Here is a 12399-nt window from a genome sequence, read left to right on the forward strand (position 1 = left end):
TACATCAGTAAAGTTTATCTTTTTGTTTGTGTCATTAGAAATAATGAATGGACAACATGAAAGTTAGATGATGTGAAACAGTGAAGAGGGGTTTACCCCACTAAAATACATAATATGGCGTGCAAAGATTTAGGCACCCTAAGTCAGATCAAGACAGTTAAAATCACAATTCCAAAAATAGTTTTTGACACTTCGTAAAATGGTATAAAAGGGTTGAAATTCGGATTTTTCTGACCACACAACAGTTTTCCATTTTGTCTTTGTCCACTTTAAATAAGCTTTGTCCAGAGAAACTGGCAGCTTTTCTGGATGATGTTCACCAATGACCTCTTCTTTGCATAATAGAGCTTTAACCTGCATTTGTGGATGGCACATTGAACTGTGTTCACAATGATTTATGGAAGTGTTTGTGAGCCCATGCAGTGAATTTCATCACAGAATCATGTCTGTTTTTAATGCAGCACTGTCTGAGGGCCTGCAGATAACAGGCATCCAATATGGATTTTCATCCGTTTCCCTTGCACACAGAAATGTCTCCAGATTCTCTGAATTTGTTTTCAAATCATACCATTTATTGCAGATGATGCATTATTGAAAGTCTTTTAAACTTTATGTTGAGGAACATTATCCTGATATTGCTACACAATTTGTAGATGCAGTTTTTGCAGATTGCGGAACCTCTGATATTCTTGACTTCTGAGAGACTCTGCCCCTCTAAGGTGCTTCTTTCTATACCTAGTCATGTTACTTACCTTTTACCAATTAATTGCAACATGTTCCTCAAGTTGTTTCTTTTCAATACGACTTACTTTTGCAGTTTCTTGTTGCCCCATCCCAACTGTTTTGGCATGTGTTGCTACCATCAAATTCAAAACAAGTTAATATTTTTTCATAAAATAAATCATTTTCATTCTGTACTCAATGTCAACCTTTCTGGAGTTAGGTTTGTTTGTCTGATATCTGACGTGAGGTTTAAACCCAAAACTTTCAGAGGGCATGGCCTAACCTCCAGGTTGCCCCTCTTGAGATACATCATTTTGAGTTTTTTTTTTTTAAGATAATAATACTATGATAGAATACAGTGAAATGTTTCTGCCGTAATGGGCTGTGACATATGCTCAGAACAGGATTAATCCACCCCCATGCTGAACAGTTGGAGACGTTTTCTTCTCATGAACTTGAACCCCTTTTTTTACTCATAATGCGCCTTTCTTCATCGTCGCTAAAAAGTCCAATTTTAATGTAATCCGAACTTATTTAGAAAAACACACCAGGATTGTTTTGATGTTGATTTGCAAACTGTTGGCAACTGTTTGTCAAAGCCACATGTCGGCTAGTCTTTATGACTCCTTTATGGAGGTCACATTCATGCAGGTGTCAAAAGTCTGCAAATTCTTCCTGGATGTGTGTCAGTTTTCTGCCCTGAATGAGCAGTTCTCTCGCTTCTTTTTTCTTTCTTGGTTCTCCAGACCTGAACTTTCTCTGCTCCATTTAATTATATTAACTTCTTCAGAACACTCCTGTCTTGTTAAAGGCTTTTCCTGCGTTGTGGGCATGAAATAATATAGCTTTCTGACTGACAAGCAGCTGCTTAGAGGTCTTATGGCTGGCAATCACGGATAAAGGTAATGATGAGTCACACTTAAAGCTTTGCGATTTGCATCACTTGGCCTTTCCTAACTATAAATAGATCATAGGCCTAACAAGCTAATTAAACTGAGAAACCTTGGTGAAAGTTAAGAGAGAGAGAGCAAAATTCTTTGAATACCCAAACATTTATAATGCATTCCTCTTTTTATTCTCATTTCGCTTCACTTTAAAATTTCCATAGCATGATTAAAATAAACAACAGTGTAGGAGCCATACATTGATTTTGAGTTGTTTTATTTTGTATTCTATTTTTTGTTTGCACATGCATGACGTCAGCAGGAGGCTGTCGCCGGTGTCTGTGGGTGGCACTTTGGGTGTGTTTTTCCTTTAAATGAGCAGGTGAGCTCAGCTGTGATGGGATGAGCTTGGATCATGGCGGCTGGGTGAGCTTGGGGAAAAACTTTTTGTTGACCGTAAACGTAAACGTAAGCATAATATTAACTGCACTGTCAGAGGCATCCTTGCACAGCTCGTGAAATGCATCAAAAGGAAGTAAGTGTCTGTCTTTTACGTACAAGCTTGTGAGATGGAGCAATAAACAACACCATTTGTGCAATAGTTCTGCGTGACGCGTCTTCAGTAGTAAAACTCCATGTCTTAGCCGGCCGCGGCGTTTGTATTGTTTTTTTTAGTTTATACGCCGCAATAAACAGTTTCACTTACTTCAATAGTCACTACAACAGATTTTTGATTGGGATGCAGACTTTTTCGTTACACTGTATATCTCATTCTGCATCACAAATAAACAGCTTTTTATAGCAGCTGTTTCTTATCTCTGTACCTTTGGAAATATTATTCTGCTTTCTACACATGCTCATTATGTGTTGTGCATTGTTTTCTCAGGTTGTTCATTTTCAATTATCAGATCACAGTTTAGCGGCTGCATTGATCTTTCACCGTGTGATATCCCTTTTTTTCCACCTAAACCCCAACAACCTCAGGCATCGATAAAGTTAGTCTCAGTAGAAAAATAATACTTACCTGACAGCTTTAATCAGCTGGTAATCCATCTTTTCCAAGCCTTTGTAAGAAATCTATTAAGTTCATGTTGCATTTATGATGATGATGAATAACTTAATGACCGAGAAATCACTGCTTCAACTTTTATTTGTAAAAATATTACATTTCTGGGAAAAACTTTAACATTATTGCACACATTTCACATTCCTTTGCATGCTCGTATTTATTGTCGGCTATTGTACTACTTGTTCTTCTGTCACATTTATAATTGTGCTGCCACTCAACTAACAAGGCAGATCAGTTAGTACGTAGTATAGAACAGGCTATTGGTTTTCCAATCTCCTTTTAATAAGAAGTGTCAGCTTGGCACACACACAGAGGAGCACACTCATATGTACGGCTTCATTGTGCCATCATGCCAGTGCATTCTGTTCTCTTCAACCAGATCAGAGGCTGGCAGATGCTTCTGGAGTCCTGGAGGGCAACCAACTCCAAGGCATGTTTCCTCAACCCTCATCCCTCCACATACCCCCTGACTCACCCTCCATCTTTTCATCCTGCGTCACACTGTACTACATGCTTTTCTATTTTGCACATAATTTTCCATCCGTCACCTCATGTCACAGACACACACAAATCTTTCATTAAGTCAGCACAACTGTTGCATCACACTGAGAAATCAAAAGATTCGGTAAGGACAGCCTGCCGGCACAGGCAGGGATTAGCTCATGGCACAGCTGCAATACCCTCAATAAACTACATCTAATACCACTGACCATCAAACTCCAACATCAACAAAGTGTGACTTTAAGGGTGCTAAAGTTCTAGGAAGATGAATTTCACTGGAAATAGATCTACTTATTTACATCTTTCCTGACATGTTCTTTCCCATCTGTCATCCCTCTTGCCTCTCCCTAATATCACCTCTTCTTCTTTTGCGCTGAAGTTTCAGCCTCTCTGCACCTCCTGGGACATAGAGCGACCAAGGACTTTGGGCTCTTTGGCAAACTCCATGAGAGTCGGCTTGACGGGGGGAAGGTCCCTGGTGATCTCATCCACGGATCTCTTGCTGGGGCAGACTCCATCTGGCGTGGGGAAGGGCTGCAGGTCCTGCTCTGTGTGGTGGGCTCCACGTCCAAGTCTGATGCCCAGCTCTGCAGGTGTGAAGATGGGCAATGGGAGGGTGTTTCTCTTTGGTAGCAGTTGGTGCTCTTTCACCCCTCTTTCTACTGTGCCAACCCTGAAGACCCCAGAGGGGCAGGACTGTATCAGAGAGCGGGCCTGCCACTGCCGGGACAGAGTCTCCCTACGGGAGATGTCATTCATGTTCATGGTCTGTCTGTGGACATCAGAGGACAACAGAGGGTAGAAACTTATGGAGCATTCACTTTAGATTAGACACTTCTATCTAATTACAATATTAGGAAATTTAGTCAAGAACTGTACAATAGATGATGGTTGGTCTCACCTGTCCTGAGGCTGGGTCTTGAGATGAACACTGTGCCAGTCAGCACTGTAGCTCTCCCTCTGAGCCTTGTTCTCCTCCCGCACACTGCAGGTCAGCTCAGCTCCCACCACCACACCGTTACTCTTCTCCAATACGTTACAGACAGGCATCTTCACCGCTGTGTGAGATCTATCACAGGTCTATCTTTATGGCCTCCACTGGGTGTTGTTGATCAATCCTCAGAGGTACTCTTCTTAGTTTTATTTTTTAGATGTTTGTCCACAAAAACAAGGATGTCTCCACCAGCTTTATCCCTTGCTTCCACAGTCTCTGTGTCTCTTTGTTTCTGTCTGTGTCCAGGCTGGGGTCTCTCCCCGACTTTTATAGACGCCCCGTTGCTATTTCTGATTCATGTTGTCATTCTACAATCTGTCTGCACTGGCATCTGACACCGAGTCCTCCGTGTCTCATTCCAGGACAGCTGGAAGCCAAACTCAGGAGGACAGTTAGGGGTAATTGGGCTAAAAAATCCCCTGATTCTCAGGTTGTTTACCCAGTCACCTTTTTAATCACTCAGCCCAACACTTTCCACTTCAACTGTGATCACAGAGGTGAAGAGATTATGTAGGCACACACAACAAAAACACCATAAAGGTTCAGTCTTAAAGGGATCATAACAAGGGTTTGATCTCGATGGACACAAATCAGCAGATGACACCTTGATAATATGGAAAGATTGTAATGATCGTGTAGTTTTCCAGGAATTGGGGTTAAAAAAAAAAGTTATCAAGCAGGAGCGATGGAGCTTCCATTTGAGAAACCAGAGAACTTTATAGAGTGACTTAATCATGCTCTGCTGCTTTGTATTCATAATGTAGTTCATCAAGAGTTTATGCAACAGCTGGACCTCACGACAACATCAAACCCCATCATTGCAGGATAGTGAGAAATCCATCACCAGTGATTCATTGCTTCAATGCCATGTAAGCTGTAATCAACTCAGGTTACAGACTGGGAAACACTCACACACATGCACACACTCACCTTTGACAGTTATCTGCTGGTGTGATGTTACTACCGGTCCCTGTCTCTGACTCATTCATCCACATGGAGCACTGATATCATCACCCAGCAGATATCACTTATCACATGCACAGCATTAAACAACATCATCATCATCATCCGAATGACAAGATGTCCGATCAGTCAATCAAACAGCAATAAACACATCCTGGAATCAATTCAATTTTTACCAAATTACATTCAATCTACAGTTATTTGACCATCTCTTCACTTTACATACATTTCTGCTATTCCTTTCCCATGACCATTCATGCTTTGAACATTTAGAGCATCTGTTCAATGTTATTTTTATACGTTTGTCAAGTTTAGCAATGTTTCACTTTTCTCTTAGCAACTTATCAGCAGGTTGACACTTTGCGTGTTAAATATTGCCAGATGTCACACAGAGTAAGGCAGTCATAGGCATCCCTTGGGTCATCTTTTGAGTCATGTTATGATACCATAGCAACCGTGAATGCCATTTCAGAAACCTAGTAAGCTACTGTGCAAGGTCCTGCCATGTCAAGGTCATATCTTTCATAGTGGTGAAGTTTTAGAAGCTTTTAGCATTTTTTGTATTTCTGCCAAAAATGTGAAAACAAACTTCATCATATTTTCACACAAGTCTTAAATGTAGAAAAAGAAAAGTTTTTTTGTTATTCATTCTTTCATTCATCTTTAAAATTCCCTGAGTGGTAAAAAGCATGTGAACCTTTGCTTTCACAATCTGGTATGATCCACTTGTGCAGCAGTAAAAGCAACTAAATATTTCCAGCAACTGTTGATGAGTCTTGAACATCAAACTGGAGGACTCACTTCAGGTCATTCAAAAATACCGCTAATGGATTACGGTCAGGACCTTTATGGCCATTTTTAAAACATGAGAACAAAGTGCCCTTTCAGTGTAGCAACTGTTTCAGAGCCATCCCTGACCTCTGATACTTTTGCCCCTTTAACCCAGACCTCTCCATAACCTCGACCACCAGCTTCCTCCGATCCTCTGATCCCTACTAACCCTTTGACATCACCCCTTAAAAATATCCTGTGCACACAGCAGATTATCAAGCAATGTTTGAACCAATTCAGGCCAAAAGGCTTCTTGTAAAAAAGCAATTTAAAATCTGAGCATCATTAAAAAAAAAAGAGGCCGCTTAAAACCTGATCGCATTGCACCTGAAAGAAAAAAGCATCCAAATATAGCTCCAGTTCTGAAAAGGTGGAAATATATGTAAGTGACATAAGATCTGAAAGGCACTCATAAGTACACACATTTCACATACTTTTGCAGTGAAATAATATAAATTATGAATCAAAAACTTAAATCTTTATTTTTTTTATTTGTTTGAACCTTCACTTAACAGACAAAAGTTCAAATAAATGGTTTTGAGTGACATGGCCACAAGCATGTTAAATCTAGAATCTGATACCATAAAACATGCAAAAAATTGGTGGGAGACAAGCAAAGAAAGACGAAAAACATTACAGAATATACAATAAACCCTGCTCTGTAAGATTCTACAACAAGTAGGCTGATTGGAGGGTTTCAGGTTTGAGTATAAAAGGAGCATCCAACAAATGCTTTGTCTTTCCAAACAAAGATGGGTCATGGCTCATCACCTTGTGCCAAACTCTGTGGGAGAATCATCAATAATATGCAAAGAACTTTGGCCTTTTAACCTCTCTGGTGCATAATATTGTGAAAAGATTCAGGAAGTCAGTGGAAATCTAAGTGTGTAAAAGCCGAGGCTAGAACCACTGTTGGATGCCCGTGACCTTGGAGCCTTGAGGTGGCACTGCAGGATAAATCTTCATAACACCATGATCAATATAGCCATGCGGGCTTAGAAGTACCATGGAAAACTATTGTCACTCAACACATTCTACCACTGCACCCAGAAATGTGACCTGAAACTGTATTACACGAGAAAGAATACTGGAATGACAAACTATCTTGAGATTCTCTTTCTCTTGAGGTATAGAGATTTTTCTGGATTAATTAAAAATGTCAATGACAATAATCCATCCTGGCCTGGAAAAACAGGCCCGAACAATAACATTACCAACACCATGTTTCACAGATGAGATAATGTTCCTGGAATGGACTGCAGGGTTTTCCTTTCTCCAAATGTAAAACTGCTAACATGAACCAAACGTACCATTTTGATGCAACAACAACACTTTTTTTTCCCAACAGCTTGTACCTATGATTTGATGCAAACTGCAAACAAGCTGCAGAGCTATTTCTGCAGCACCTGTTGTGCACCTCATTGTTGTTCACTGTTCCCCTGATGGAGGCCTTGCAGACAGACAGTGACATTAAGTAATGTGAGTGAAACCTTTACCTGCTACTAATATTGCACATGGTGTTCTTTCTCATGATCTTTGTCTCCTTTTGCACACAATTTAATAACGGGATGTTGGAGTTTAAACAAATTGGAGATGGTTTTGTAAGTAATTTCAGCCAAATCAGCACTAACAACCTTTTATCAGAGGTCTTTGAATATATTCTCTGTTCATCTTATGATACACTTCTACAAACATGTTATTAAGATCAGCTAGATTGCTGTACTTTACATAAACCAGAGCACTCACTCACACCTGAATTTCACTTTCAAATTAACTCCTTATATTAGGTTTTACTTACTTTAGACACTCACTAATACAGTATGTATTATTGGATGATACTTCTCAATAGATAAATGAGCAATTACAGCATCGTCATCTGTTTAGTCAAGTGAGTTCTCTATCTACTTAAGGTCAAATTCATTTAGAAAAAGGGAACACTCTCAAGTGATGCTTCGAATTTCTAGCTTTTTTTATTTGTATAACTACAAGATGTATCTACAGGACATGTGATGGTGTTCCTCTCAATTGTTTTTTCTGTGCGTCATGGCATGCTTACAAAGCCAGGGGTGTGGAGCATCTGTAAAGGTGAGCAGAGACGAGCTGAAGCCTGTCACAGATATCACCCCCTCTTGTCCTCGCCCCTCCACCCGCACCTCATCGGGCTCAGCCAGGAAGAACTTTGTGTTGCATAACAACACAGCCACAGCTGCTGCAAAGTGACATTTAAATGAGCTGTCACCAAGAAGGAGACAGGTAGTGGGAGGGAGGAGAAGGGCATTGCAATAATAAGCTCAGGCCAGGCAAAATATTGTGCAAGTGCGAGTATGTTTGATTTCGTTGTGGCAGAGGGATGAGTTTAAGAGGGCGGCGAGTAGTCTCCCACACGTTAGACTGAGACAAAGTTAAGAAAGAAGGCTGAGGAAAGTTAACTTCCTACTGATTCCTGCACACAACTTCTAACTCTCCTGCAGCTGCTCTTATCCATGTCTATCTAGATTAAACTGTGTTCAAACATGTGCCCTCACTGGAGTGTCTCTCTTGCATAACAACGACAAGCAGCTGATCACCAAAACACCGCTGTCACCATGCATCTTGCAACCCAGTCTGGTCCCAGTGGGACGGTCAGACGCCGGAAAGATATCACCAGATCAGTCTGCAGGGCAGAGCAGAGCCAGCAATGAAAAGACAGCAATGAGCCACATGAGGCATATGAGCAGGCTGAAGAAGACCCTCATATTGCACATCAAAGAAATGTTACTCTCATGCTGTGAAGCACTAAACTTGAAGTGTTTCAGACTCCAAAGTCATGCACATCCTTTATTCTTTGGCATCTGTGTAGATTTAGAGTGACTCGACACTACTCCACTTCTTATCACCATGTGACATTGTACACTTAAGAGGCTTTATTTCATCATGAACACATACGCATACTGCCACGTTTATTTAGAAATTTTTCACATTTTCCATAACCTGCTGGAAGGGGTAACCACCCTCACTTGCATAACATGAAAAATATCTCAGTCACACAAAGAACCACTGTGAAAGTTCAACATACAGTACTGTTTACATATCTTTTCCATTTGTTGTTCTTCAATCAAATTTGTAGCCAAATGCAGACCTTGAGAAGTTAAAAGTATTCATCATCTTAACACACTTTCTTGTAAAATGTAAAAAAAATTTAAAAAAAATCCTTATGACATCAGATTAGTGGCTATTTATTCAGTGTTGCCACAAATCATGTGATAGGGTGAAAAGAGTGCTGATAATCATAGGACAAAATGTTAAGGGGCTCTGCTGAAAAGAACATTCCTACCCTCAAGGTTCACAATGGATGAATAATGAACAGGCTACACACACAGTGAATGCATCTTTTCACTTTCCACTGAAAGTTTGAAAAAAACAAACAAAAAAACTATGTGAATTCAGACCAAAAAAACAGAAAACACTCAAGCTGTGCATTTGGGGGGGAGAAATCGTCAGCCTAAACTGCAGCAGTAACGCAGTACATGAGGCAACGGACACCTGAAGGCATTCAGGGTTGATGACTACTGCCCCCTGCCATCTGTCTGTAATTACTGCAGCTAACAGAACTGGTCATTCACTCAAGTTTCCATCATCTCTCTCACTCTCTTCCTCATCTGCGCGTCTATTCATGCTCTCTACCCTGGCCAGCAGCAGCGGCAGGTTAATGGCAAGGCCTGGTGTCTCCTCGTCAGAGTCGTCCGTTGGAGGGAAGAAGCGCCTTGCCTTTGCCAAAAAATCTTCAGCAATATCGAGGTACAGGAGACGATCCTGTGTGGAAGTAAAGAGAAGGAACGGGATGAGACAGGGAGACTGTATTTGACCATCTTATTGAAGATCATTTCAGTAAGATGATCCCTTCTGTCTGTAACCTCTGGGCGGGACTACTTACCTGTATAAAAAAAGTACTTTGTCTCACACAATTGACAGCTTAATCTTAGTTCCTCCTTCGATGTTGATGTTCTTAGTTCCCCCTTTTTTTAGGGGTTGGGAGTAGTGTTAATCTTGCCCTTAGATTTGGGCTTTGGGGTCTATTTGAATGGCTAGATGACCACTTCTCCTTGATCCCTAAAAGAAAAGGGCTAAGGGATGGAATTGGGATTGGTTCTTCTCATTTTTGCAGCAAAATTCAAGTAAATGAAAGATTAATCCCGAAGAGCTCTTTAGACGGGATAGCAGTAATGATCTATTGTCCTCTACTTGTAAGGTTTCAATGCAGAGAAGTTTCTTTCATCAGGGATTCCAGCTTACAAAATCCACTTAATCTATTTTAAAACATAACCTACTAAATTCACAGTCTCACTTGAGAGATTAGTCTGAGTTTAAAACTGAAGGTCACAAGCCCCTTCCTCTCACCAGGATGAAAAGATATCTCTCTGGCGGTGGCTCTCGAGTACAAAAGATGGAGGTCTCGGAGTGGAGAGTCTGAAGCATGGCACGTGCTGCTGGGGCGTTACGCATGCGATCATGTGAGGCGCTGGCTGACACTGTCAGCAGAGAGTCTGCCTCAGCCATGAAACCTTAAAACAGAAAAAAAGAGGACCAATGACTTCTGTTTACTCAAGCTGCCGAGTACTTTTGATCATTTGTCTCACACATCATCTCTCCACCTTTACCTAGGTTTTCCAGGATTGTCTTCCATTTGTCTCGGACTTCTCGGCGTACATCTCTCATGGCCTCGATGTCAACACTCAGACGTCGATAGCCCTGAACAAGAAAAGGACAAAATATTTGAATTTTTTTCTTTTTCTTCATACACACACTTGTTCCAGTCTTCTTTGTCTTGCTTGGGAAATCAGATCCTTTGTTCTGCTGATCTATATCACATACCGTGGACCCCATGCGGGTCATTTTCCTGGCCTGAATCAGGGAGTGAAGCGTCCGGTCATCATCCCTCTCCGAGTGGCTGGGGTCCCCGGGCTCATTCCACAGATTAGTCTCCTCGTCTCGTCGCTTCTGGACTTCACGCGTAAAATAGTCCAACGGATCTGGACTTTGTGGTCAGACAATAGATATGACAGTTATTACACTTTCATTCAGTGTTTTTTATTGTTATAAACATAGCACCACGTGACAATATCTGACTGATGAGCTCTGTGTCTTAAATACAATTAGTTAACTGGTATTTAATTACCTACAGGTACATGAGGTCTGGACTTGAACTTACGTCACTAAAGGCTGCTTTTCATCCTCGTCGTCGTCATCAGCGCAGCAGCAGCAGCAGCAAAACTGCATGCAAAACTTATTAAAGGCTGCACCCATCTGTCAGGAACAGAGTCAGGTGTTTACAAAGTCAAATAATCCAGATGGAAGGTGTCTTTGGTCTTTGACTTCTTTGAAAGGCAGAGCACCTCCTGAGTGGATTCCAGTGTTGACTCTGCTGCTCAGCGTCCCTCTTTGTGGATACTCTGAAGGGATTTGTTACAAAGCGGCTCTATTTCAAGTAAGAAAAGGTAGAAGTCACAACATCTATGTGGTCCAGTTGAGAGAATCTTGTGACTCTGCCTTCACTTTCAGAGATGACAACGACCAGAAAGTGAAACGAAGTTACAAAATAAAGTTGTCCGATCCTCAAACTCTACCCAATTTTCAGCTTCCCATTTTCCAAGATCTCGCCACAGCTCCTCGTCCAGTCGAGGCTTTTCCTGTAGATTATTGACCAGATAATGCCGGTCTGAACAGAGACGCTCGGGCAGATGGCAGCCCAAGGACTAGTGCTTCTCCTCAGCCTTACATGGAGGACAATGAGAGCACTCAGACGTTTGAGTTCTCATTGATGAAAAAAAAAAAAGAAAAAATAGATATTCACAGCACACCCATAGTCTCAGAAGACAGTCACAGCACAATCATGTGAGCTGTTCCGTCCTCTGTCCAAAGCATTGTGTTTTGCCCTGAGGACTACGCATCTCCTCTGCAGCAGTAGGCCCAATTACACATACCGTATCCAATCTACCATGGCTCTATCGATTCAAGGATTAACTCTATTGTGTGCAGTTCCAGATATTACTCAAACACAACCAAGTGTTTAAATGAGAATCTATGGACTGCTTGAAATGTTTAAAGAAGCTTCGTGTCCATTGTTGACTGAGAGCATTTGAGCTCTCTTAAGGTTGCGTTATTACGGGACAGCCTGGCATGCAGGATGAAGGCCTCCACCTTCCATCCTGATTCTGCAAAGTTAAGTTGTGGCCTTTATGCAACAGTTAGTGCTGTAATGCATGAGGTCCGAGTCACAGGATGTTAATGTTCATGACACAAACACCCTCATGAGGCAGTGCAGAAAAGTACACGTGTACAAACTACTGACACTTTATAATTGGGAGTCTGTCAGCATGAGATGCACAAGATTTACAAAAGAATGAAGATCACACATGTTCTATTTATTTATTTACATTTTAATTGAGATTAGTGTA

At 41.2% G+C, this 12399-nt stretch overlaps 2 protein-coding genes across 2 annotated transcripts; both read right to left on the reverse strand.

The window, feature by feature from the left end:
* Positions 1–2739: 2739 nt before the first annotated feature.
* On the reverse strand, positions 2740–4430 carry tcap (titin-cap (telethonin)). The gene is made up of 2 exons (XM_075454537.1): positions 4079–4430; positions 2740–3949 (listed from the first exon to the last, which is right to left on the reverse strand). Exons 1-2 carry the CDS (start codon positions 4225–4227, stop codon positions 3559–3561), a joined length of 540 nt encoding a protein of 179 aa, XP_075310652.1. The 5' UTR covers positions 4228–4430; the 3' UTR covers positions 2740–3558.
* Positions 4431–9559: 5129 nt separating this feature from the next.
* LOC142371982 (melanoregulin) lies at positions 9560–11248 on the reverse strand. The gene is made up of 5 exons (XM_075454692.1): positions 11154–11248; positions 10817–10979; positions 10603–10693; positions 10343–10506; positions 9560–9757 (listed from the first exon to the last, which is right to left on the reverse strand). The coding sequence occupies exons 1-5, from the start codon at positions 11246–11248 to the stop codon at positions 9560–9562; spliced, it is 711 nt and encodes a 236-aa protein (XP_075310807.1).
* Positions 11249–12399: the final 1151 nt, after the last annotated feature.

Source organism: Odontesthes bonariensis, chromosome 21, assembly GCF_027942865.1.
Source record: "Odontesthes bonariensis isolate fOdoBon6 chromosome 21, fOdoBon6.hap1, whole genome shotgun sequence".
Classification (NCBI taxonomy): Eukaryota; Metazoa; Chordata; class Actinopteri; order Atheriniformes; family Atherinopsidae; genus Odontesthes; species Odontesthes bonariensis.

Coding starts and splice junctions, on each gene's coding strand:
- LOC142371982 (XM_075454692.1), bottom strand. CDS start 11,248: ATGGGTGCAGCCTTTAATAAGTTTTGCATGCAGTTTTGCTGCTGCTGC. Junction 10,980..11,153: donor GAAAAGCAGCCTTTAGTGAC/GTAAGTTCAAGT, acceptor CTGACCACAAAG/TCCAGATCCGTTGGACTATT. Junction 10,507..10,602: donor GACAATCCTGGAAAACCTAG/GTAAAGGTGGAG, acceptor TTCTGTTTTAAG/GTTTCATGGCTGAGGCAGAC.
- tcap (XM_075454537.1), bottom strand. CDS start 4,227: ATGCCTGTCTGTAACGTATTGGAGAAGAGTAACGGTGTGGTGGTGGGA. Junction 3,950..4,078: donor AAGACCCAGCCTCAGGACAG/GTGAGACCAACC, acceptor TGATGTCCACAG/ACAGACCATGAACATGAATG.